Source organism: Catharus ustulatus, chromosome 8 (genome assembly GCF_009819885.2).
Source record: "Catharus ustulatus isolate bCatUst1 chromosome 8, bCatUst1.pri.v2, whole genome shotgun sequence".
Classification (NCBI taxonomy): Eukaryota; Metazoa; Chordata; class Aves; order Passeriformes; family Turdidae; genus Catharus; species Catharus ustulatus.
In genome coordinates, this window is record NC_046228.1 from 35,335,895 (window position 1) to 35,357,938 (window position 22,044).

General features: G+C 41.7%; 2 protein-coding genes across 5 annotated transcripts in view; one reads left to right on the top strand and one right to left on the bottom strand.

The window, feature by feature from the left end:
* CTNNA3 (catenin alpha 3) overlaps positions 1–22,044 on the top strand; it is a 413,367-nt gene that overhangs the window by 131,387 nt on the left and 259,936 nt on the right. The window lies entirely within an intron of this gene.
* The window catches only part of LRRTM3 (leucine rich repeat transmembrane neuronal 3), an 81,032-nt gene that overhangs the window by 31,813 nt on the left and 27,175 nt on the right, over positions 1–22,044 (bottom strand). Inside the window, exon 3 of one of the 3 annotated variants that reach the window (XM_033066158.1) lies at positions 17,494–17,544. The exons of the other annotated variants lie outside the window; for them this stretch is intronic. Coding sequence (XP_032922049.1) covers positions 17,539–17,544 — 6 coding nt within the window. The 3' untranslated portion in view covers positions 17,494–17,538. The remainder of the gene's footprint in view (positions 1–17,493; positions 17,545–22,044) is intronic. 3 annotated transcript variants of the gene reach the window in all.

Genomic DNA, 22,044 nt, shown 5'->3' on the forward strand with positions numbered 1-22,044 from the left:
CCACCCATGGCTTCCACTGACACTATTTTGACAAGAAATGTTGCAGAGGAATTACTTTATCACGAGCATATGAAAAATTTTCTTTTACAGCAGAGGCAATGTTTTACAAAGAGAATGAAATAATTATTTTTGGAAATTTCTACAGTAGTGGTAGGTAGTCTGTGCATCTGCATATTGATGTATATTTAGTTTTTGTTATAAAACAAGTCTGAAATCAATGTGACATGAAGGACAAAGCATTCCTTACTCTGTCAAATGAAAGTTTTGGAAATTGCAATTAGCTGTTTTTATGCACCTTTGTTGATGCTATGACTCAAAGCATTTAATGTAGTTGATTCAAATGTCAGATTTTACTGGAAGATTAATGTGACCTGCTTTTGTAGCCTTTCATACTTTGTAGTCATCACAGCTGCTGTGAACAGGTTAAAGAATTGAAAACAGGAATGTTGCTTACATAAGATGGCTTATTGTGCACAGGGTATTTTGAATATTTAGAGCTGTTTTGTGGGGACAGTGGCTCTGAGTTTCAGGATGGTGCCTCTGAGAGAAAATGACCTCTTGCTTTGTATGCTCTTTAATCTTTTTCTAGGATCTCCTCTGCTTTACAGGAGCTTGTGATATGGCGCTAGATTAAATTACTGTTACTTCTGTCTTTCATTAGGCACAAAGAGATATGGCTGATTATTGACTTCCCTCAGCTTCCACTGCTGGAAGATTTGCCAGAACTGCTGGGCAAAGTTTGTGGCCGGTATTGGTGTTGTTAGAGGAGTTCTGGGCACACCTGGATTGGCCAGTGCAGCTGCAGGATGAGTGAAGCAGCTGCTGAGGAGCACCAGGAGTCTGCTCTGCCTGTACCAGAGCTTGTCTGCTCCCTGGAGGGAGCACTCCCAAGCAGTTGGAACATTCCTGGAGGACATCCTCTGGTTCAGTTGACTGCAGAAGGAACGCGGTTTGCTTTGAGACCCTACACAAAGCCAGCTCAAAGTGAAAAGCTCCTGAAGCACCTGGCTGAGTGCTCTGGGACACCCATATGTTCAGATGAGTAAGGTGGAAATTCCCAACCATTGAAACTATGGGTTTTGTCAAATGTACTGAAATCATTTTCCCTCAACCAGTCCAGTAGTCCAGAGCCACAGTTAAAGGACAATACCTCTCAGTAGGTGTAAGGTCAGCACAGATGAGAGGTGGTAGGGGCTATGTTCCTACTAATAAACTCCATGATTCCTGTGGCTCCTGCATTTCAAATGCAAGTGCTTTAAGTGCCTTGAGCATTTGTTACAATCGTCGGAAAGCTACAACACCTTCTGTAAACAAGAGTGTTTAAAAGTCAGTGAATTCAGGAAAGTCATCAGTTCCCCTGCTTTCAGGTTTTATTATAATCCTGAAGTTCTCTGGAGAGGTATTAAAGCATTACAGACTGGGATATTTGGCATCCACGATGCCTCAGGAATATTTAAGGGCTAAGGCTTGTCATTCATCATCTCAGATCCCTGAGAATAAAACCAAATTTTATACCAGTGTAACTTCTGAAACAACACAGTCAAGAAAGCAAATTTCACCTTTAAGGAGTTTGTTAAATGAATGGAGTAGTGCCATAAAAACCTGTTCTGACTCTTCTCATATTTGAGGATTGGCTGTAGAAACCATCGTGGTGACCTTAAGCATTCTGTGTGCTTTTGCACATGTGTCAAAAGGTCCTGCATCACTGGAGGACTGGAACAAGATTTCTAGGCTCTGTAGTTAGCTCTGCTCCTTTTGGTAGTAATCTTTGTGTTTGAAGGGGACCTCTTGGGGACTAGAGAAAGGTCAGTGTAGCTACTGGTTAAATCTTGTGATGGCCAAAGAACTCTGCTCCTGAAATCTTAGGAGAGACGCCTCAGAAATAGCTCAGGAAGCATTTCTTGTGAGTATGGAAGCTGAGTTTGGCACAGCACCTGCCAGAGCTTGGAGGCTTCCCAGAATGCAGAGCATGTAACCAGAGATGCTGTTTGGCATGAACATGGAGTTAGGAAAACCAGGGGAAGTAGGTCAGCCTAAAATCCTCTGTGGTTAATCCAAGTGCAAGATACTGTCAGACATAACCTGAGGGGAAAATGCTTCATCTGAGGACAAAGACTTGTGGGATGTCACTTTGCTGAATCCAGCTTGAAACTCATGTTTCTTCCCTTCCCTGTTCTCTTGCTAATTTTGTAGGACCTCATCCTTCTCCTTTAGAAATTCTTCAGTTTCTGATTACACTGTAATAGGGTCAGTATAAAGAGATTTCACTGGCTTCCAGTTTAAACTAAGCTGCCTTTTCTCTGGGGTTTTATTTACTGCCAAATACCTCATTTTCTCCTTTGTCCCTAATTTTTGTGTAATAAAAATCCAAGCTGTTAATTTCCTTTCATTCATCCTAGTGACTGTCATTGCTGTTCTCTCCATCAGAGATTCATTTTGAACCCCTTTTTCAAATACAGCTGAACAGCCTGATGCATTATCCAGGAGAAATTACTTGTACCTCTAATAATAATGTTAACACTTCTTTCTTTACTGAAAATTACTCAGTTGATGTGTTTAGAATCAGGTTCACCTTTTTCCAAGCCATATTGGAAAACTCCTTCATATTAAGGTTGGAACTGATGAGTACATTCATATTTTTTCCCCTGCTGTCATCTCCGGTGAATAAGCCCATTATTTACAGGGAAAAAATTGTCTCTAAATGCATGACTGTATTATTTCCCATCCATTTGAATATTTTCCTTTCTACTGGACTGTTCTGTGACATCTCCCTGTTTCAGCATAATAGTCCCATGCCCCTGTGCTAATGATACTGCATAACTTCATGTATCATCAAATGTCATTAGTATAAATTTACTTTTTTTGTTACATTACTTCGCTCATTAATGGTCTTACAATCTCTCAACCAGTCCTTTATTTTTTTATTCAAACACTGAATTTTAACTTCTTTTTAAACTTTTATCTTTAAAGCTTATCCACCATAGAATTCTCATTGCTAGTTGCCAGCTCTTCATCAAAGCTAGCAGTTTTTTTAGTTTCTTGGTTTATCAAAGCAGTGTATCTTTGAGGGGAAGAAGTTTCAGAGCTGGGATGTAGAACTGATAAGAAGCAGTTCTTCAGAGGGTTGAGGGTCAGAAAATGGGATGGTAATTGTGGCACATGACAAGGCAGCAGTGTTCCAGAGTGGGCTGATAACACGTTTGATAGACTCAGGTAAGATTTTTAGAAGAAATTAAAGATGCATATGCTGTGAGTGTGGGGCAAGGGACTAATGCAGTCCCTTGGAAAGGGAATCAGCTGACACACAGGGAATGCACTTTTTATACAAAACTGATTTCCATTTTCTTTGATTCAGGAGCCAGCACTGCATCTAACTGATGAAGTTTGGTGATGAACACTGCTTTGGCAATTGTACTTTGCTAAATCCTTCACTACCTGATACCTGTAGGAAATCAAACTGGAAATACATTATTTGTCCTAAAGTGGCAGAATTCAGGAATCAGAGCTGTTGTTTCTCTTGAAAAATGCAATGAATTTGTTGCTGCTGGCTGACTTACAGTGCTCTCTTGTCTTTGATGCTGTATGGTTAAACCAGGTCTAAGTGCTGTATTCAGACTCTTCTAAAGTCTAAGTATTTAAGTAATTGGAAGTAGTTGGATTATAACTATTAACAGAGCATCAAGAAGTGATGCATCTTTTTATTCCTGAGGCTGCTTCAGTCTGGAACCTCATGCAGTCCTCAGTCAGGTCACACCAAGTGGCCATCAGCTGAACCTGCTGCTTTTTGTCTTCTGCTCTTCCTGTTCTTACACAGGTGATGAGAAACTTCCATATTAGAAATCTGAGCTTATTTCATAGCCTGTGTTACAAAAAGGAGTGGATGAAGCTGTGAGTCTGATTACATTTATTAAATAGAGCCAGTGCAGTTTAGATGTGAACAGGATTGTAAGAATCTGAAAGAAAATTGCAAACACTGTAGGTTATCCTTTTACAAGTTCACTTTAAATGAACTTCAGGAGGAACACATCCAAGCTGTTTAACATTTTGATGTATCAAACCTATCCTTCCTCTCAAACTATTGAGACATTAGTGAGAAATGTGTCATAAGGCTGAGCTTTAACACATTGTCATGTGCTAAATGAATCCTGGCTTAGCCCTTCCCTTGTTCCCCTGGTTTCTGTGTCCCCCACAAAAAGTCTGACCTCAGCAGCGGGAGAAGGCAAGAGTGCATGGAGGGGATGAGTAAAGTTAATTTTCAAATACTCCTGATGAGTTTCTTGGCTGTCAGCTACTTCCATTAGGCAGAAACCTGGTGAGTTCCAATTTGTGCCTCCAAAAAATGCTGAAAAGCGTCTGCTGATGCATTATTAAATCTGTAGGGCCAAATTTACTGCCAGTGTCAAAATTCCACTGATGGCATTTAGAGCATCCAAAGATTTGGCCCATTATTAGAGAGTTCATTAGGATTAATTCCTTGTATTGGCACTATAATTCATTTGAGAGACTAAGATGCCCAAGAAAATGCTGGTGGATACCTATTCAATCACAGAATTGTTTTAAAATCACTGAAAACTAGTGATTGCTGTATGTGAGAAGACAGAGGGGTGACTGGTAAAATCCAGTCAGGAACCTGAAGTAAGTGGTACTCAGCAATGCTCTCAGAGTGTTCTGATTTTCTCAGGCCATAAAGAAGACAGAGCAGTGGGGATGTAAAGTACTGATGGAATGCTGCCCTAATCCAGATAGCTTCCTAAACACCTGAAATAGAGCAGTGCTAAAAATTGTGGCATGCTGGATAAAATGGATGACTGAAAATTATGCTAATTCTGCTTAAGTGTAGCAAGTAAAGTGTTTCACCTGGTATTGTCTTTAGGCAGCAAAGACTTTTGAGCTTCCAGCATTTCTGCCTCACATTTTTTTGCATTCAGTGGGGTTACACTGCACTTGTTTTGCAGTGGTCAAGGAAAGAATAATTCCAAATGCAAGTAATTTTTTCCAGAAGGAAAAAAGTTTTTCGTGAACTGTATTTTATTTTATCATCACTTAATCATAGAGTTTGCTGCATGGGCTTGCTTGGCTCTAGTCATAGATTATTTACTAGAGAGCTGGGTAATGGAATTATCTGGTAGAGACAGACAGCAGCACTTCTTTATCTGTCTCTTGCTGTATTCATAAATTTAACACCTTTGAAACCTATGGTTGTCAGCAAGGCACTGATTGCTTGAACTGCAGGCAGATGGGGCTGACACCAGTGGATTTGGTTCTTCCCTTTAGTGAGTCTCCAAGTGTAAAGGTTGCTTCAGCTGTTGAAACGTGCTCAGTTTCTGTGCTCTGTGAGAGGGAGGAGAAGCAATGTTACCACATGGTTTGTGGTACAAAATGAATAGAAAGGTTTAATCTGAGTTAATGCTTCTGACATGCACATCCTCCTGTTGGCCCTGCTATTTACTGCCCCTGGAAGGTGCTAACAAAAGTCTGGCAGCTCTACTGGGGCTGAAGTAATTTCCTGTAATTTTCTTCCATGTTTACTTTCCTAGTCAGCAGCAGTCTTAAGAAACATCTTGAATAGTAAGAATTTATTCAAGAATGGTGAAACATTTAAGATCCAAGCACTCATGGAAAGCACATGCCACAACATCAGAGGCTGGAACTCCTGAGTGTTCCCAGAGCTTTATGGGGATGTGTGAACGAGCCCTGCCTGGCCTTGTTCATTAATATCAGTGCTGGAGTTTCATAAAGAACATGCTTTATATCCACATCTGCTCTGCACCAAAGCTGTGCTTCTGCTGGAGATAGGCTTCCAGTACTGAGTCCTTTAAGTTCTCACTTCAAAGGTGGCACTATTGCCAATCAGCTGGTTTTGTGTTTGATGATTGATGCAACATAAAATCTCAACTAACCAAAGATAGCAGCAGTACAGGTGGCTATTTTTAGTTGATTATCCTGAACAGTGAGCAGTTTCCTTGAATTGACACATTTCCTTTTTAACACCATTGCCTGGGTTTACAAAGGGTCAGTAATCAGGGGATTTCTGAGTTTTGTCCAGTGCAGAGGGTATGAGATGCAGGAAGCCTAGCTCCTGTCCCCTGCCTCTGCCAGTGGCTTGGTCATCTCTGGGACTTCCCTTTCTGGAGCTCAAGTCGCTCATCTCTGGATTACAGATGTTAACACTGACCTTTGGACAGTGCTCTGATTTCCTGATGATCTGGGGGTTGTTATCAGTCATTAGTTATTCATGCCCAGCCACATCCTTATAAAGCTGCTCTGGAGCTCAGTCCTGGCAGGGGATTTTGGGCTGATGTGTTCTCATGCACTGAGACCCCAAAGCTGATGTGTGCAGCACAAGGGGCAGAGCCAGGGACAGAAGGTGAACATTGCCATGAAGGAGGCACAGCAGAAGTGCAGGACCTGCTGAGGTGATTGTGCTGCTGCAGTAAAATAAAGAGCCAGCTGGAATGAGAACAGTTGGGAAAATATCCCAGGTGCAGGTGTATCTAAAATGTGATGTGCTTAAGGTCAATGCCTGGAGTGTTTCAGCTCTGCTCTGTGTTTTGCAGCACACAGAACACCCTGGCAGGGCAGGTCATTGATCTCCAGCATGAGCTGTGGTAGCCTCACGTGACAAACACCAAAGCTGTTTTTTTATGGCAAAACAAGCTGCATGGGAAGGAGTGCTGACAGCTTAGGACTCCCTCTAAAGCATTTTGGGGCCTTGACTGGATACACTGGTGAACATAAAAAGTGAATGGATACTTCACCATTCCTTCAAAAAGATTTTGCTTTTTTTTTTCCTGATAGAAATAAAACTTATGCTAGTCTGTGACAGGTTGAGAATTAAGCAGTTTCTCACCTTTTTTGTAGTCTTTTTATGCTGTGTTGCTGATTGGTTTAAAATATGTTTAATTTTTCTTGCCTGTGGAAACAAGCACAACTGAAGAAAAAAGCTTGCTAGGAATAAATTGACAACTCTTTCTATGCAGTGTTAAATAAGATGAATAGAAAGGTTTTCTTAACCTTGTGCACTTGAAAAGTGTTTTGAGCCTTTAACTTCTACTGGCACAATTCCATGTGTCTCTACTTTCTTACATTGCTCTTCTCATGTCACCCCTAAAATTGTCAAGTCAAAATCAACGTTAAATTGAAGAATTGCAGCTACTGAAGACAGAACTTCATGTGTCTTTTGTGCACAATGAAAATACTTGTGGAAATTGCTTTCTCTGGCCTTAAACCATTTTTCATTTTTAGAGATCATGTGAAAGAACTTAATCCAAATGAGATTTTCAGCTTCGGTTTTTCCAGAGTATTCTTCCCACCATCAATCACGATGTGTAAAGCAGCCTAGCACACTTCTTAATGAGCCATGCGTGACAGGATTCATTTTTCTTTGCAAAGAGGAAATGCAAAGTGATGTTAAGAATCAAGTTATAAAATTCATAGAAGGGATTGAGTTACTTATGATTTCCATTACTCCAGTGCTGGGAGAACACCAGCTCAGTAGACATCCTGTTATTCTAAATGCAGCAGAGAAATGAATTTTCAGGGATGTCTTTTGCTTTGATTCTTATATGAAGCTCTGGCAATTTTTCAGAAATGGTCAAAAGTCATGAACAGAACTGTCCACAATCAGAGTATAAGGCTTGGAAACAGAGATGAGGAATTTTAAAGTAATGAAATTTATTTAAAAGTTATTTTTATTTTTCACCTCAGTTTTGAAGTCTGCTCATTTCAGATTTTCAGTCTTTTCCTCACAGCCAAGAGAGCAAGATTTGGATCATTTTTTATGTAATGACATATAATTCACTTTTCTCACCATTTTGTGCACACAGCAAAATCTCAGGAGATGGGAGGTTCATATCTATTTTTACAACAGTAACAAATATTGCTGAAAAATTTATAATAGTCCTGCTTAGGACAAGGTCAGTTTGGATACTCCTTAGTTATGGAAAGGAAATAGGTTGGGTTTGGGCATCACTGTTAGGATGTAAACACACTGCAGACATATGTGCTAGATTGTAATACATATGAGGAAGGATTGAAAGAGTTTGGCTTGCCAAGTCTAGAAGCAATACCATGAAAAGTGAAGAAAAGAGTTTTTCAGTCCATAAAATCCTGTTGAACTTGCTCAGTGCCTTCAGAAGGTGATGCATCCTAGCAGCTTAAATTTAACCCTTGAAGTCAACGTGCCAGAATTAAAGTCTAAAACCAAAATCTGAGACACTTTGCAGCCTTACGAGATGAGGTGAGGTAAGAAAAAACTTCCTGGATTTTGTTGATTTCTTTTTAATATTCTGCTCTTGAGATGCATATGACCACATTTTGAGGTTGTGAATGGCAAATATTTTTAAACTAAAGGTCCTTGGTCTCTGGGCAAGCCCTTGGTTGTCTCATTGTGGATTCCAGAATAATGAATGAGAGTTTGGGCACACAGGGTGGGTGTCCAGATGGCTCAAGGATGCTGATGTACTTTTGTAAAATTCAGTGAACCTGCTGTCACTGCTCCACAGAATGTCACTCAATATTATTTCACCTCCACAAGACCAAACCCAAAGGGCTCTGGCATTATACTGTGGCTGTGACAGAATTAAGAGAGGGAAGCTGCTTCCTGCAAAGACTGACAGATACAGACCATCAAAAGATGAAACTGTGAAAGAAATTTCAGTGTCATTTCATCTACAGATATCTCAAGTATTGCTTTAGTTATTTCTTAGAGTTTAAATCACTGATCTTCATTCCCTGTTCAGCAGCACAGCACCCCTAACATCAAGGAAACTATCTGAACTCAAACTTGCTGTGAATAAGAGTCAAAAAGTTGGTTTTGATTAAAGTATCTTTTATCTGGGCAGTTCCCTGCCTGATGTGTTATGATACCTTCAGTATAAGTTGTGTTTCTTGGCTGGTTTTTTTTCCCCACAAGGGTGTGCAGAGGTAATGATGTCCATGGGGAGAAAAGGAGAGATGCAGCAGCACAGTGTTACAGATCTGAATTTAGGGCTGGATGCAGCTTGCTGGTGCTGCAGGAGGTGTAATACCTCAGCACAGCTTCTCTCTGATGTGATCTGAAATGCATGTTTTGGGATGGGGATCCTGAAATACAGCCAGCAGCTCCTCCCCTGCTGGGAAGTTCACCCCAGGTGCTTTGTGTACTGGTACAGGTCATCTTCAGAACCATTTCTCTCTCACAAACATCTCCAGAATCACTTTCTGACAGTGTATGCTCGAGCCAATACAATCCCACTGAGGGAAAAGCAGTAATACTTTCAAGTGACTCATGCACAGTAATTTAGAGGGTGGCTGCCTACAATTTCCAGGTGCCATCAATCTCCTTGGTAAGATAATTTCCTGCCTTCATGTATATGGAGGAGGAAAGGATACACCATGAATTTCTGATGATGGGGATGATACTTAGCCTTTAGATAGTGTTTTTAGCCTTCAAGCAGTTTACAAGTGAGCCTTAATGTTCATCATACCCTTCAAAGTCATTAAATGTTAATATTCCCTTTTCATAGAGGGCAAAGTTGAAGGAAAGAAGTGAGCTGACCTTCTCAGGACTCTGGGAAGAGCCATGGGGGTGCATTTCAAGCCTGTGCCTGGGTTCTGAATCTCTGCTTTCCCTCCAGGCTTCTGTGTTAGTGCCACTGTTTCTGTGTTCCACCACTGGCCAGGATGTGGTGTCTGTCATGGGGTGCTGACTCAGAGCAAGCTAATACTGCTCTGGGACATTGCTGAGAAATTTGTAAGCTCACAGTTTGGAAACTTATGAAGAATGTTCCTAAGTGGTGCTCAATGTACACAGGAGCTATTGGAGTGGTTCTTAGAGATGCCCAGTGGTTCTATGAGAGACACAAAGTCTTCAAAAAGCTTTCAGCCACCAGCCTCCAATAAAGTGACCATGTGGGTGGAGTCCTGCTTGATTCAGTGCTGTTGGTTTTTTCCATTAACTTCCGTGAACTTAAATGAAAGTCTTGGAGGTAGCACTTGGAAGTTTTTTATTTAAAAATACATATTTATTTTATTTCCTTCTGTGTCTGCCATAGCTTCTAACTTTCTGTGTGCTGAAACAAAAATACAACTGAAGGCTACAGATGCAGGAGGTTTCTTTTGAAGCAGTGGGGAGTCTGCCAGGGAGACAGAAGTGGAAAACATTGATATTTGTTTAGAAAACCCTGGTGTCTATCAGAAATATGTTTTATTCATGGAAGACAACTCATAAAAGGTCAGAAAAATAGGAGAAAGCTTATTTACTCCATTCAGTTAAACAGAATATTGGCACTGTGGAATAGAAGTGCCATCTAATTACATGACCCTTTCTTAATGTGTTGATTTAAAATTATATTTTAGTCAGCGTGTTTTCTTTACAAAAAATGTTTTCATTTACATCATTGTTCAATGCAAAAAAAATTTATAAGAATGTTTTTAAAATTGGGAAATATTGAATAATATTTTAATTTTTTTAACTTTTAGCCTACTTCTAGTCAGGGAATCTAAAAAAGAGTGAAATTATATTTGCAGCTCAATTTTTAAATCAATTTAGTTTCATTTAATTTCTAAGTGCTTTAATGGCAAGCACTGTAAAAATTCAGTTTTAAAGTTTCATGTTCATTTACCTATCCTCTAGAACTCACAGTTTTAATGACACAAATTGTGCCACTTTCTATCTTTCCAAAATAAAAATCAGCTAAAAGATAGAAGTCAAAGTGGGCCAGAACAGGTCAGCTGGTTAAAAGTGACAGGAAAGCAGACAAATGGACACAGAAGGATCAAAAAAAGCATTCCCAGATGTTTGGTGTTTATGGGAATGCTCATACAGGTGCTCTCTCATATTTTATTTACAGAATTCATAAGAAATGTGTCTTTTTAAGGACTTTTGCCTTCCACTAAATGAGGCCAAAATAGGCTAGTTGGCTAAAACCCAGTGAGAAAGGAGACAAATGGACATTTGCACCTAGACATGATTTCCAAAGGGAATAAGGCTGAAGAGAAGGACTAAAAGCAGCAATAGCCTTCAGAGCCCAAATCCAGCTCTGCCCCTAAACTACCTCCCCTTCCCACCTCCTTTTTGGAAGCATTACAGGAGATGTGAGAAGTAAATACAAGCTTAATATAGCTGTTTACTAAAGCTCTTGGGGAAAGTCTAGCAAAATATGCTTTCATAAATAAACCAGAGCTAATTAAGAACCACTTGAAAAGCTAGCACAGGGGAAGGATGGGAGAAAATTAGCATGTAACATCTGTGTGGTTAGCAGAAACACAATTCCAGCTGGGATGAGACAGAAACCTGACTGGGAGCGGGGTTTATCCATTCTTTCTCATGTTGGGTAGTATCCTATTAAACACATCATGCCATTAAATTTGATTGAACAGAAAAAGGCCTTTCCTAAGTAACCTGCAGCTAAAAATCTGATAAATGTCAGCTGAAGTTAAAAAGAGGGCAACTGTGTAATTACAAGGAAGATCAATCTTGGTGCTCAGGATAAATACAGCTGTCACAAGAATGAGGTGCTTTCAATATGCACTTAAATTGCATTTAGATAGAAGAGAACACCTTTGGAGGCTGCAGAAAAGTTTTGTTTGGGGCTTTCAGTGTTTGAAGGTACAAGGGCATGTCCAACACAAGGGAAAGGTTGTCAGGACATGGTGTCTTCTGCCGTGCTGTTTCTGCACACATTCCATGCACATGGACACCCTCATTGACGCTGCTTGCTTTCCTGGCTTGGAAAATCTGTGCCGGCATTCTTTGGTGTGGATCTGCTCACAGACTGGCTCACTGTGGTTTCAGTGTGCAAGACACATTGTCATAGCTGTCATATCTGTCATAGCTGTCTCTCACCTGCTGGGATGAGACCCTGAGAACATCTGGAAACAAATGTGAAGAGCTGCAGATCCTGTCTCTTGCAGAAAACCTCTGTACCCTGTGCTGTACAAACACCTCATTTGTCAGTCCCTTTGGTGACTGGCACACAGCTGTTCATGCACTGGCACTGACAAATCCCTCACAAAGGGGGTGGCTTCACCTCCCTTGGGGATGTTCTTCCCCAGCTCATCCCAGCAGCCTTCTCAGCACAGGGAGATCACAAAGCCTGCAGTGTATTTCTCAGGAGGGCTGTCCAGCACTGAGACATTCCAAAGTTCGAGCTGCTGGTCAGGTCTGGGGTTTTGATCCAAGAGCTGCTCTGGCTGGCATTTAGGTTTGCTGCTGCTGTTTTAATCTGCAGTGTTTTATTCAGGCATAGCCTGACTGCTCTATTGACCTGTACTCTGCACAGAAACACCACCCTTCTGTGGGATGTGAGCTTTCCAGTGGCAGCTTCTCCTGGAGATGGGGCAGTCTCAGCAGCAGCTGAGCTGGGATTGGCCAGACCTATCCTTTCTCCTGCTTTAGGTACAGGAGAGAGACCTGCAGGACAGCAGAAGGTCAGTTCTCACTCCATTTTATTTCCTCTAGTACATGAGACAGAGTTTGGTTGTAGCAGGACCTATGGCTGTTGGGTTGTGAAGTGAGAATTTAAGTAAGGACCAAAAAGAAGAACTATTCAGTCATTGTAAATAAAACATTTATAGCAGTTTTAGTGTCTTATGGTATGGGCAACTGGAGTTTTGTCTTGATATGGGAAAACCCTCAAATTACTTGCCCTATTTGCCTAATTGTCCAGGCAAAGAGCAGCTATCTACAGGATCTACATACGTGCACTACAACAAAGACTGTTCTCAGAGCATTTCTTACACCTTTGGGCTGTGGAAGAGCAATGTGGGAGGCTGCTGGAATGACCTAAGAACTGTCCAAGTCCCATGGATGAGATGGGCTGTCCTGTCCATCTGCAGGGCTATGTTTGGTTCAGACAAATACTGACTGTTCCTTCCATCAGACTGACTTGTATAAGTCTCCTGTTCTGGAAATCCATCTGTATTTTCTTTCACAGTTTAGATATTTCTAATCATATTTTACATTCATGTTCTGCAACTTTGGAATTCCAAAGTGCTGTCAAGTTCCATGATTTCACCAGCACTGCCTGAGTGGCATTTCCAACCAGCTGGTGGTGGAAAGAGTACATAACACAAGGGAGGAAAACTAAACTCATATAATCTGTTGCCTTTACACTATCTGCTTGCTGAATGAATTTGGCTGACTGGCAGCAGGTGGAAGGAAGGTGAGAACATCAGAAAGGTTTTGTTAAATGGCAGTCCTTAACTCCATTTTTATTGTAAGGATCAGGTTTTGGATCTGCCCAGTATGGCTGGAGCCTGTGCTGTAGATTGGGGATGTGAGAGCCAAGTTTGATTCCATTTGCTTTTGGGATTTGAGGGCAGACATGCCAAAAAGGCAAGGTTATTTTAAGTTTTAGTCCCTTCATGCAAAGGTTGTTCTGTACCTCAGGACTCCCTGATGAGGTAACCAATTTTTTGGTTTGGTTTTGTCCCTTTAACTCTTTAAGCTGTCAAACTGGACTCCACAAATAAGTGCCATACACATCACTTGTCCTAAATGTTATCCTTTTGTGGCCTCCAGAAGATAAATACCTCCCAACTGTATGAATTTACATAAGATAAAAGGTCACAGTCATCTCTGAACAGTTCTGCATTCTGTGTTCCCTCACTGCTGCCCAAGTCCATGCCAGACCTGCAGCCTCCTAACTGAACTGCCTTGAAATGCGCCACTGCCATTTCTGTAGAGAAGGATGTGCCTGGAAAATCTGAATTTATTCCCACTTTCAGGGACATGTAAGGAATTAGGAATCTGTGTTATCCCTTCCCCATGTTTCTTTACCCTGCAATGAGCACACAGACTTGATTTATCCTGAAAGGTGCTTTAGCCTGGCCTGTTGTAATTAGCCTTAGGTAGATTTTAAATGAGCTCCATGACATCATACCTGGCTACTTCTGTTTTTCCTGTCTTTCTGAGGCATCTTTATTACTCATTGTGCTGAATCTGTGATTTGTAGTTCCTATATTTAGTGGTTTAGAATCTCTCTTTACTGGAATAGGTGTTGATTTCACTGTGTGATCCAGGGGAGAGAAACTTCTAGGACATGCTGTCATTCCTTGGTGTTGGAACCTCATCTTCTCATCTTTTGGCAATCCCTCACCTTCCTCTATATGCATCATTTGTACAGCAAACCATTTGTGTCATGTGCAAATCTGTGTGGGGTTTTTTTAAAGCCTGGTTTTCTACTTACACTGACAAATTTGTAATCCACTGCATTGCCTTAGCCTAAGAGCACTTGGGATTTTTGATAGCCTAATGTAGGAAGTAATAAAGTTGGGTAGAAGCTAGGATAAATTGTGGTTTATTTGTGGCTTGTAAGAAGCTTATGTATTCTTTGCCAACATCTGGCAGCTCAGGAGCTTGGGTGGCAGTGAATGAAAGCTGCTCTGAGCTGCAGCCTGTGCTTTGTGTTTGCTGCAGTGCCCAGCAGTGTGCTTGGACACAGGGGTTGTTCTGCACCCCAGCCTGCCCGCCCTGGGGAGGGAGGCACTAAAGGCTGCTCTGGGAGACAAAACTGCAGATGGAGTGTGAAGAAGAACTTTGTGCCACCCAGCGTAATCTTGATTGCAAACAACTGCATTTTTTCCTTTTTTTTCCCCCCCATTTGTTGATTACAATAATTTCACGAATACAAGCCGCACCATTTTGACTAAGATTTTTCTCCCAAACCGGAAATGCGGCTAATACTCAGGAGCAGCTAATATGTGAATAATTTTCTGACATTTACAACCTCAGAAGTGCCAGCCAGAGTGCCGAGTTGAGCAGCTGCAAAGCCGGCATTTTGCGGTTGCTACAAATTGTTATTCTGTTGTGCCGCGGGTGGAGCCTGGCTCCCTGCAGGCAGCACGGGGTGTGGGGGGAGAGGCGGGAGAGCTCTCTCCTTCCCTCCTCTGCCGCAGCCCGGGGAGAGACGAGGGGGCCCCGCGCTGCCATTACCACGGCACGGCTCGGGGAGGCGGCGGGGGCCCCACGCCGCCATCCCCGCGGCTGGGGGAGGAGGTGGGGTGCTCCATCCCCACCCGCCGCCGCGGGAATGAGGGGGGCTCCGTCCCTGCCTGCCACCACGGGGCAGCGCCGGGCCGTGGTGACCGAGCCCAGTGGCAGCGGCAGCTGGCCCCCAGTGGCCCCGCCGAGCGGCAGCGCCGGGCTGGGCCACCTGACTCCGTCGGCAGCCCCGAGCGGGCCGAGCCTGCACAGCCCGAGCTGAGCCAGTAAACCCCGCCCTGCTGCGGTTCTGTTACTAATTGGCAACTTTGTTGCATGCGGGTCCTCGCTGCGAACAACAGAGCGGCTTATACTCGGGTGCGGCTTATACTCGGGTGCGGCTTATTTATGGACAAAAAACTAAATATCCGCCAACACCCAGAGATGTGGCTTATACTCAGTGCGGCTTGTATTCGTGAATTTACTGTATTACTCCTTTCGCCGTACATTTTTGTCAAGTGGGGGATTGTTGTGTGGTTTCTGTCAATCTTTGCTAAATACAACTGATTCAACGCATCATAGGTAATTTTAAACAAATATTTCTTCTAATTTTCTTTTCTCTAGATTATTTTACCTTTTTCTTTCTTTTCTATAAAATGCAGTATCTGCAACTGAGTGCAGTGCATCAGCTCACAACAGTTAAGTGAAATAATTCTGCTGCACCTCCTGTGCTTTATATAAAATATCCTGGAGCCAATATTAATTGCTTCTCCAGCTTGAAGGTAACTGGTCTCTGTTCTTTCCTCCCCCAATTCCATTTTTTATATAATCATTCCCATCAGCATTATTTTCAGATTTTCTTGCAATTTTTTTCCTCCTAAATGTAAGTGTGCCAGGTTAATTTGAATGGTGGGGCAGAATTTTAAAGATGCTCCCATTCACCCACAGTTCTACTGAAATGTAAATAACAAAGATTACAATGTCTCATGCATAAAAATGTATTGACCTAATGGTCAGGCACCGTGGATTAGGTGTTTTTGATATCTCTAACCCTTATTCTGACCTGTTCTCAGATATTTTTTAAATTCTTCAGGGTGAATGAGTAGTGGGTGCTTCAGGGTGAATGATAGAATTTCAGAGATATTTGTTATGGGAACCAGCTTCTCAGACAGTTTGGGTTTTTTGGGTAATCAGAATCCTTTCCTCTCCTTTGCCTACCTCAGACAGTGAAACAAAGCTCAGGCACCATCCAGTTCCCATGGCAAAGCACTGGCAGGTTTTTTTTAACTTCCATGGAAGTTATTTCAGAGTGACACCAGTTTTCTCCATTAAATAGCAGGAAGACTATTTCCTTAGGCTTGCAGCTTGAACTCCATGCGGCATTAGATTTTATCCAGCATTCCTGCTGAAGTCAGGAGTATTTATTGTAGTGTGTTACAAGCATGGGGATTTTTTTCTGTTTGAAGATTAATCAGCATATTATCAATAAATACCTCTTAATGTTAGGCTGGCTTGCACTGCTGAAACTTAATAATATTGGAAAATTAAGAAGTCTTAATTATTTTTGTATGAACCAAAGGCCTGCTTGCAGGATGAATGCAAACCCTTTTCCAGCCATGTTTCTGGGGTTCATTTTGCTGGCTTTCCCTTGTGGTGGAGTAAGAATTGTGTGAGTTTGGGCAGCACAGTGAGTGTGAGCCGGCCTTCCATACCAATAATGCTGCTCTGCCCCCATCTGCACGGGGAGGTGACACTGAGTGCTCATTTACTCACTGACTGGGCAGTGTGGCACCACAGAATCCTTCAGCAGCAGCAGTGCAGAGTGCCTATGTGTGCTCCTGTATGCTCAGGAGCCCCTGGCAGCAGCACAATCCATGCCAGGCTCCCCAGGGCTGTTGAGGCTGCTCAGAGCTCTGGGGAATGCAATGTTTACCAGCAGTCCAGGCTTCTCCTCCAGCCTGCTCAGAACCTCACATTTGTAAGAATCCTATCTAAGCTGCTTTTTGGCAGAGGTTAATGGAATTAACTGTTCTGCTTTATTTTTGTAAATTAGGCCTCTAGGCATCCTCATTTGCAAAGCTGTTTCCCTGCTTTCCTCTTCATTTCCCACTGAAGGAAACAATGGCTTTGTCCTCAGGGAGAAGGAACAAATGAATTTTTCACTCATCTAATTCCAATTGTCTCTTTCAACTCAGTGACATTTAAAAGTTCTGTTTTCTATAAACCTACTGCTAAGGTATTCCATGCTGCATGTTAACCTGGGTAATGAAATGTTGCAGCAAATATGTGTTAACTGTGGTTACATTACATAAAAAAAAACAGAAAGAAATTATCTTTTCATTTTTCATCAAGTGTAAAAGACACTGGGGTAAATTGAGTTTCACATTGAAAAGGCAGAGAGTTCTAATTTTAATTCATAGCTAAGTAATCATGTTAAATGAAGATCAGTCAGCTCAGTGCAAGCTACTTTTAAACAGAACTTCTTGTAAATCACTTTTGTCTATACTGTCAGGCAGATATTTAAGACTTCACAAGGTGCACACACCACTAGAAAATTCTACAGTAGTGTAGAAAACTTTTCCACTTACTTCTTCCAACCATGTTTCAAGGATTCAGTGGGACCAGCCATCATTTCAGACCTATGGAGGTCAATAATTTACAGCATTAGTTTTCTTTGAGTCACTAACTTCACCTTTATTTTAATAGGAAATGAAAAGGGGGAGGTCATTTCCTGGTGGTTAAAAAATATGGGAAAATACTACTTTTTCTTCTCTTGAGAGTAATCTGATTCCACTTTTCAGTAAAGCAGCTATGTTAGGGACTGTATTCATCAATCTCAAAAACTATTTTGTTAAATGTTCTTCTGTAACTTTTTTGTTTGCTCTCTGTGAAGCCCAAGAAGCTGGTTTAGATGGGATTAAGACATGTGCTATAATTATTTCTATTATTCATCATCCTACAGCAAACTGTACTGGAATTCACAAAGTGAAGAATGATCTTTTATACAAGCCTTGTCTGTAAGTGTTCTATGCCTACAGGATAAAGCACTTTCTCTTGCTTTTAATAAATTGTGAGGAGCCCAAGACACATTTGAGTGTACCTGAATAGTGTGGTATATTCATGGCAACAATGATCCAAGAAAAGGCTGAAATATTTTCAGTTATTTCAGTATTCTTGGCAAATCCAAGTAAAGGTAATAAGCTGTCAGAATTATGGCTCAGGAAATGATTAGATAAACTCTACAAAATTGGCCTTATGTTCCTAAACTTTTCTCTGCAGGGATGAGCTCTCAGTATTCAGTGGCACATCCACAGGGACACCTTCCACTGCCCCAGGCTGTTCCAAGGTCTTGGGCACTGCCAGGGATCCAGGGGCAGCCACAGCTCTGTGCCAGCCCTGCCCACTCTCCCAGGGAGCAATTCCTGCCCAAGGAAGCAGTGGCTTTTGAGCAGCTAAGCAAGGAAGGGGGCCTAGAGAATTGCCAAAAGGCAATTTTTGGAACTATTTAGTGTCATTGAGAAACACCAAGGAGAAGCTTTGAAGATGGCTTGTCTGAGCAGGTGCTGATAATAAATAAATTGCTTATTTGCAGACAATTAAAGATGGCAATTCTGCTTATAAAACTTAATTTTTTGAATGATTACGAATTGATTTGCGGAACTGGAGCTGCTACCAATTGATTCCTCTTTTTATTTATCATACAGATTAATTTCTGACCATTTGTATCTGTGAAGCATGTGCTCTTCTAGCCCAAAACCACAAAGACATCCATTTTAGATCTTAGAAGTATGAAGTCTGTTCTGAACATTCACATGAAACAATGAGATAAAGAAGTGGAAATAGAAAAGTGACAGATTTCTAGAACTCGAGCAGCTTTTTTCGGATTGGCTATTTATGGAATTCTGATAGCTGAATGTTCTTTCCTGACATCCTGCTAAGCTGTGCCATGTTCCTGGAAGCCTGAGATGTGTCATCACTACACATGGCTACGTTGGAATTGCTTATTTGCAGTCTGGGGGACTCAGGGGAGAATCCTGAGCAGGATGGAAGTGCTTGGACAGCAGCAGAGGGTGGGACTTGTAAGGACCACAGGGAGCTGCTGTAAAGGTGGAGCCTGCCCAGGCTGTTTCTGGCTCTCTAGGTGGGGCTGAATTCTTCTCCACATGGGTTTCATACCTCCTTGTATCTGATGTTTCCTTTGAAGTTCCTTTGGACTGAGCCAAAGGCAGAAAAATTACTTTTCCAGTGAATCACGGTCCTGTGTGAAACCCCAAATCTTGCTCCATGTGCTCAGTACCAGGTCTAGCAAGGGAGAGAGAAAATCCAGACAGTGGCTTCCACAGTCTGTAATTAGGTCAGTTCAAAGTAACTGTGAAGCTGCAGCCTGGAGTGGAAACAATCAGTAAATCCTTAAGAAGAGTTTCTCTCTCATTATCTACCCTGCTAATTTTCCCGAAGGCCTTGGAGGCAGTACATAAACTTTAGATGGCCCTGTGTCAGCAGCAGGGCCTCTCTGAAGGCTCAGCCCTCCTTCCCTGGAACTTGCCCGGTGCTCTGGGGCTCCTGGCATTGCTCCTTCCCACCTTGCTCCTGCCTTGCTGACCCTGCAGCTGTCCTGCTGCTGCACCTTGGGGTCTGTGCCTGGCTCTCCCAGCTGCTGGGGTCTGCAGCCAAAGTGTTAGCAGGAGCCTCAGGGAGGAGCTTTGCACTACAGTTGCTTTTGAAAGCCAACCGAATTAAAACAAAAAAGGAAACCAAAACCGCAGAGAAATGTGGTTACTTTTTGTTCTGCTGAAAATGAAACATTTCATCAGCTGGATGAAAGGAGCCAAGTTATTTGGAAAAGAGAGTGACTGGGTAGGTAAGACACTGTGTTGGAGCAGTGGTGATAAACTTTAAATCATAGCTGTAGCTGCTCTGAAAAGAGCAGATTTAATAAAAAACACCACACCAGAGCCACCCAACAGTCTGTCTCTCTCTAGTTGCCTATCTAAGGCACAGCCCAGGGCTTAAGAGCTGATTTTCTAAAAAATGTTTCTAGAACAGTGTCCCAGGCACAGGGAAAACAGCTAAATGATCTGTCTTCATCTTTTCCTGGAACAAAAAGGGCAGCAAAGCCTCAGTGGTGCTTTGTCAGACTAAGCAGAGATTCCCTCTGGAGAAGGGCATCATTAGCAGTGCTCACAGGTACATGGCAGACCTCAGAGCATTCCCTGAGAGAAGCCTTTTAAAGAGCCATGTCTTTGTACATCTCCAGGGGCTCTGTGCTGTCCCAGCACAGTGCTGCTGCTTCCCTCCCTGAAATGCTCTGCCTTACACTGTGCTCTCCAGGCAGGAGAGACTTGGATGTGCACGAGCTTGGTTTCTCCTGAAAGGTCTATTCTATTCTATTCTATTCTATTCTATTCTATTCTATTCTATTCTATTCTATTCTATTCTATTCTATTCTATTCTATTCTATTCTATTCTATTCTATTCTATTCTATTCTATTCTATTCTATTCTATTCTATTCTATTCTATTCCATTCCATTCCATTCCATTCCATTCCATTCCATTCCATTCCCAGTGTTCTGTGTTTTCAGACTCAGACAAGGGCGTCCTTAGCTCCTGTGGACACAAGTACCCATAGGATTTCAGTGAAACACCACTGGTTATCATTAGCCAGTCTAAGGGGATCACAGTCTGGCACTGAAGCTTTTTCTTCTTTATAACAACTTATAACACATTTGAAGGAGACATGAGCCCTGACTAACTCTAGATGTGGGAAAACTCTGCACAACAAATAATTTGTCCGTACTGTAATTGTTGATCTTACAATGTTGGGAGGGTTGATTCTAACACCAAATAAATAAAATTTTCATTTGTATTATTGTTTTCAGTATTGATGAACAATAAAAAAATTGGTCTGTCTTGATGTTTAGTTCCAAATTTAAAAAAAAAAGGATGTTATTGTATTAGTGTTATCTGGGTGAGTCATGTGGGAGAACTCAAGTTTCCTGACTGCTATAGAAGATAGCCAGTTTGGCTTACATACAGATATAAAGTGTTTTAAAAGAGTAAGTTTGTGACTCAGGCCAGGAAAGCATTATCACTCATAAATGTATGGGAAGTTGACAGAACAGGGGTTGGTAATAAGGAATCAGTTTTAAGAGGCTGTTCTGGAAGATCTGCATGGTTTGGGCAATGCTAATTGTGACAAGAAAATGCAGATGTGTCTGTGCAGAGCTCCTGTACAGCAGGTTTGTTCTGCTCTCTGCAAGCAGGATGCATTTCTGTACAGGGAACATGTACTTTGAGCTAATCTCCATATTATACATCCTTGAATTTGCATTTGTATAATGAGGCAATACACACCCTGTAAGCATCTTTTGGAACAAAACTCTCCCTCAGATTTTTTTTTTATTTTAAACTTAATGGTTTAGCTTTCTCAGAGACTCTGGACATGGGGCCCCTCATGTAGCTGACTAACAGAATTATCATTGCTCCTTTCTTCTTTAAAGGGAGCACTGCATCATTCCTTTTTCCATTCCAAGTAATTTTTAAAGCATAAAAATTAGATGCGTTACAGTCATTCCTGTATTTTGAAAGGCTCTTGTTTTCACATAGAAATTGCTTCATGTTCTACTCTTGCTTCTCTGAACAGTAATGTTGGGTCACTGAATGTGTGTTTGAAAGATCATCTGCTTCTGATTGGGAACAAGTGTCATGTACTCCAGCTCTTCTGAGCTGAAATTTGGAGCTGCTTCTGTTTTATTTCCCTGAGGTTGACTGGAGAATCCAGGCACACCAAGGGAATGTCCTCCCCATGCAGCAGCTGATACAGCAACTGTAGCTGCACTGGAGTGCTTGGTAAATGAAAGCACTGTTGGCTAATGGGCTGTGCATTAATGCAGATATATTAAAAGCCTTCTGAAGATGTTGGCAGAATTCTCATATTGCTAAATGAAATACAAATGAAAGTTTAATTGCTAAATCCAGATCTCTCCTGCATTATAAAGCCTTTTCTTCGGTCTTGCTGTTGTAAGAGAAGTACTAGCATAGCATATTAAATTAATGTTTCTTCTGGAAGTCACAGTGGTAGTCTGTAAGTAGAGCTGCTCAAAAACTGTCTTGTAGAAGTTAATAGAAAAATATTCCA